Source organism: Morone saxatilis, unplaced genomic scaffold (genome assembly GCF_004916995.1).
Source record: "Morone saxatilis isolate NCDOM2014 unplaced genomic scaffold, NCSU_SB_2.0 Contig3, whole genome shotgun sequence".
In the NCBI taxonomy this organism is placed as follows: domain Eukaryota; kingdom Metazoa; phylum Chordata; class Actinopteri; family Moronidae; genus Morone; species Morone saxatilis.
The window spans coordinates 457,267-459,805 of NW_023339873.1; the positions used below are offsets into that span (position 1 = coordinate 457,267).

A 2,539-nucleotide genomic window follows, 5' to 3' on the forward strand; every position below is an offset into this window, starting at 1 on the left:
GAGTGGAATCTTTGTTGTTTACAGTATATTTGGTTTTGGTGATGTGTGTTTGTCTCCATATGCAGAATCATTTCACTGTTCACCATCTAGCTTGTTTCCTGTTTGCCTGTTTTATTGATACAGATTATAAATGGTTGATAGTCACTTTAACTCATTTATTTTACATCTCTATAGTATTTTGTTCATAGTATTGATTTCAAACACCAAAACAACTGGTTCACATGAGGAAAGGTGTGAAGATACAAACTCTGCACCCAAACAAGAAAGAGTGAAGCCGCTGTGAGCTGAGACCGTTTAGATTTATTAGTGCTGACTGGAAGAGACAGAAATTACAGTGAAGACAGGAAACGTTTAATCAATTTACAGAACAGAGTTCGATATAAAACAACTGGAATAAAGAGATCAGCTACGACCTCGAGAGAGAGAGAGAGAGAGGTTCACATATTGTTGGTGTCCACGTCACTTTTGGCCCAGTTGGGAGAGCTGCGGAGAGGACAGCAGTGGGAGAAATATTATCAGCAAAATGTAAAATGTAGTGATGTAGAAAAAGGAAGGGAAGAAATCAGACTAAATTTTACAGTGACCAAAGTTACTGATCAACCAAACTCAATTCAGAAAACAAGGGTAACAGTCGTCTTGCAGACAGACCGACAGAGTCTGAGTTCAGAACATCATGATGGAGTTATTTCAGCATCATTTTGATCCATTTATTGACATGAAATTAGTCAAATCTGTTCATTGTGTCTCATACTGCAGCACTAAACCAGATTAAAAGGTGAACACACCATCAGAGAATTGTAGTGGAGTGAAGGATAAAGTTGCATAAAAAGGAAAAACTCCAGTTTGTACTTCAGTACAGTAACAGTGTACACATCTAAAAAGGAGGCGGGCACACACTCTGCTGTATATAACTGGGACACTTTAGATGAATGGAGCAGGTGTGACTCACCTGTTTGATGAACTGAGCGGCGTTGAAGAGTTCACTGCAGCCGTAAACAACTTTCTTCCCCTGTTTGACCTGAAAACAGTCATCAGATCATCTGCCGCTTTACATTGATCTCACATCAGGTTCTCAAAACATCCGTTAGTCATCAAATAATGTATCGATCTTACATTTTTCTAACCAATTGTAAAGTGAACAGCAGAAGAAAGTTACTCGCAGTATTACAGTACCTTGGCGTAATCCACCAGGTTCTGGTACTCGATGTAGTTTCCTCCTCCGACCACGAACACGATGGCCTGAAACAGATAAACAGGACACCAGTGAGCCGCTGGATCAGGAACAAACGTTTAACGACAGCGAGGGCCCGATCATCGCTGCTTGCAGCTTTAATGTTGTTCTTTTTATTTGTATTGTGAAACAAAAAGAAACAGTACTTAATCAGGAAAGGTCAAACTAGGTAAGTGTCACTTTAAATTACTAGTAAAAGCTGCTTCATCAACAATCTTTTCACAGTTTGTGTTCCAGTTAAAATAACTACAGTGTGTAAAGTGAATTCCCCAGTGTGGGATCAATAAAGTCTATATTATCTGGATCAATAAATGATGGCGATATAGCTGATATAGCTGAATATTGTCAATATTGATCATTTTTAATATAGACAAGAAAGAAAAAGGTTGAATTGATCAACTTTTTGTTTCTTTTTGCATTGAAGTCAAACTATTGATAATCTACTGAAAAGTGTTAATCATTACTGTATTTATTGATTAATATGGTTCTTACAATCTGTTAGAGATAAGAATTGAAGATGAGTTTTGAAGTATTCTGAATTCATGAATGAAGTGAAGAGAAACTGGAGCAGCAGTTCAGCCTCCGTTTGGAAACAACTCATCAATCAAACTTCAGTCCAGAAACAGACTCACCTCCTGAAACGGGTTCTTGTTCCTGGGAATGGAGCTGAAAGAGAAGGAGAGGAAGAGGAGGAGTGAGGATGATGAAGACATTCCTGAGCTTTCTAGCAGTCAACAGGCAGCTGAGCGTCTCACTGACTGACGGTCAGCAGCTCCACTGAGCGAACCCATCGTACCTCTCGCTGCCTCGCAGCATCTTCGGGTCGAAGTACCGATAGTCGTCTGTTTCCTGGAAGATCAACACAGATAAATACATTATCGGGCTTCACTGACTCAAGTCTGGATGCTTCAGCCACTTACTGTCTTCCATTCGTGGTGAAAACATAAGGAAGACATGAATACATCAAACAAACAGAAAGTTATACTTCTGCATACCGATCCTCTGACCAAAGGCTCCGGTCTGTCCTCACAGCCAGGACTAAGAGCTTTGGAGGCTTTCTGGAAATATTGGCAGTTTAAAATGGGTCCTTATGGAGACTGACTCACTGCTGGAGCCTCTAGTGGACGTCAGAGGAACTGCAGCGTTGGCTTCAATGGCAGCCACAGAGGTTGCGGCTGGCTTTCCACTCATTATGCTAAGCTAAGCTAACAACATCCGGACCTATGCTGAACTATTACTTTATTATTCTGTTTCACAGCCGGCGTCTCATATTCTACAGGTCGCTGTGCAGCGCCCTCTGCTGGTGAT

General features: G+C 40.8%; 1 protein-coding gene across 2 annotated transcripts in view; it reads right to left on the reverse strand.

Moving 5' to 3' along the window:
- scfd1 (sec1 family domain containing 1) overlaps positions 1-2,539 on the reverse strand; it is a gene marked incomplete at its 5' end in the record, with an annotated part of 27,547 nt that overhangs the window by 8,258 nt on the left and 16,750 nt on the right. Inside the window, 5 exon segments of one of the 2 annotated variants that reach the window (XM_035673461.1) lie at positions 418-483; positions 950-1,018; positions 1,174-1,239; positions 1,864-1,897; positions 2,028-2,080. In XM_035673461.1, the coding sequence (XP_035529354.1) occupies positions 460-483; positions 950-1,018; positions 1,174-1,239; positions 1,864-1,897; positions 2,028-2,080 (246 nt within the window). 2 annotated transcript variants of the gene reach the window in all.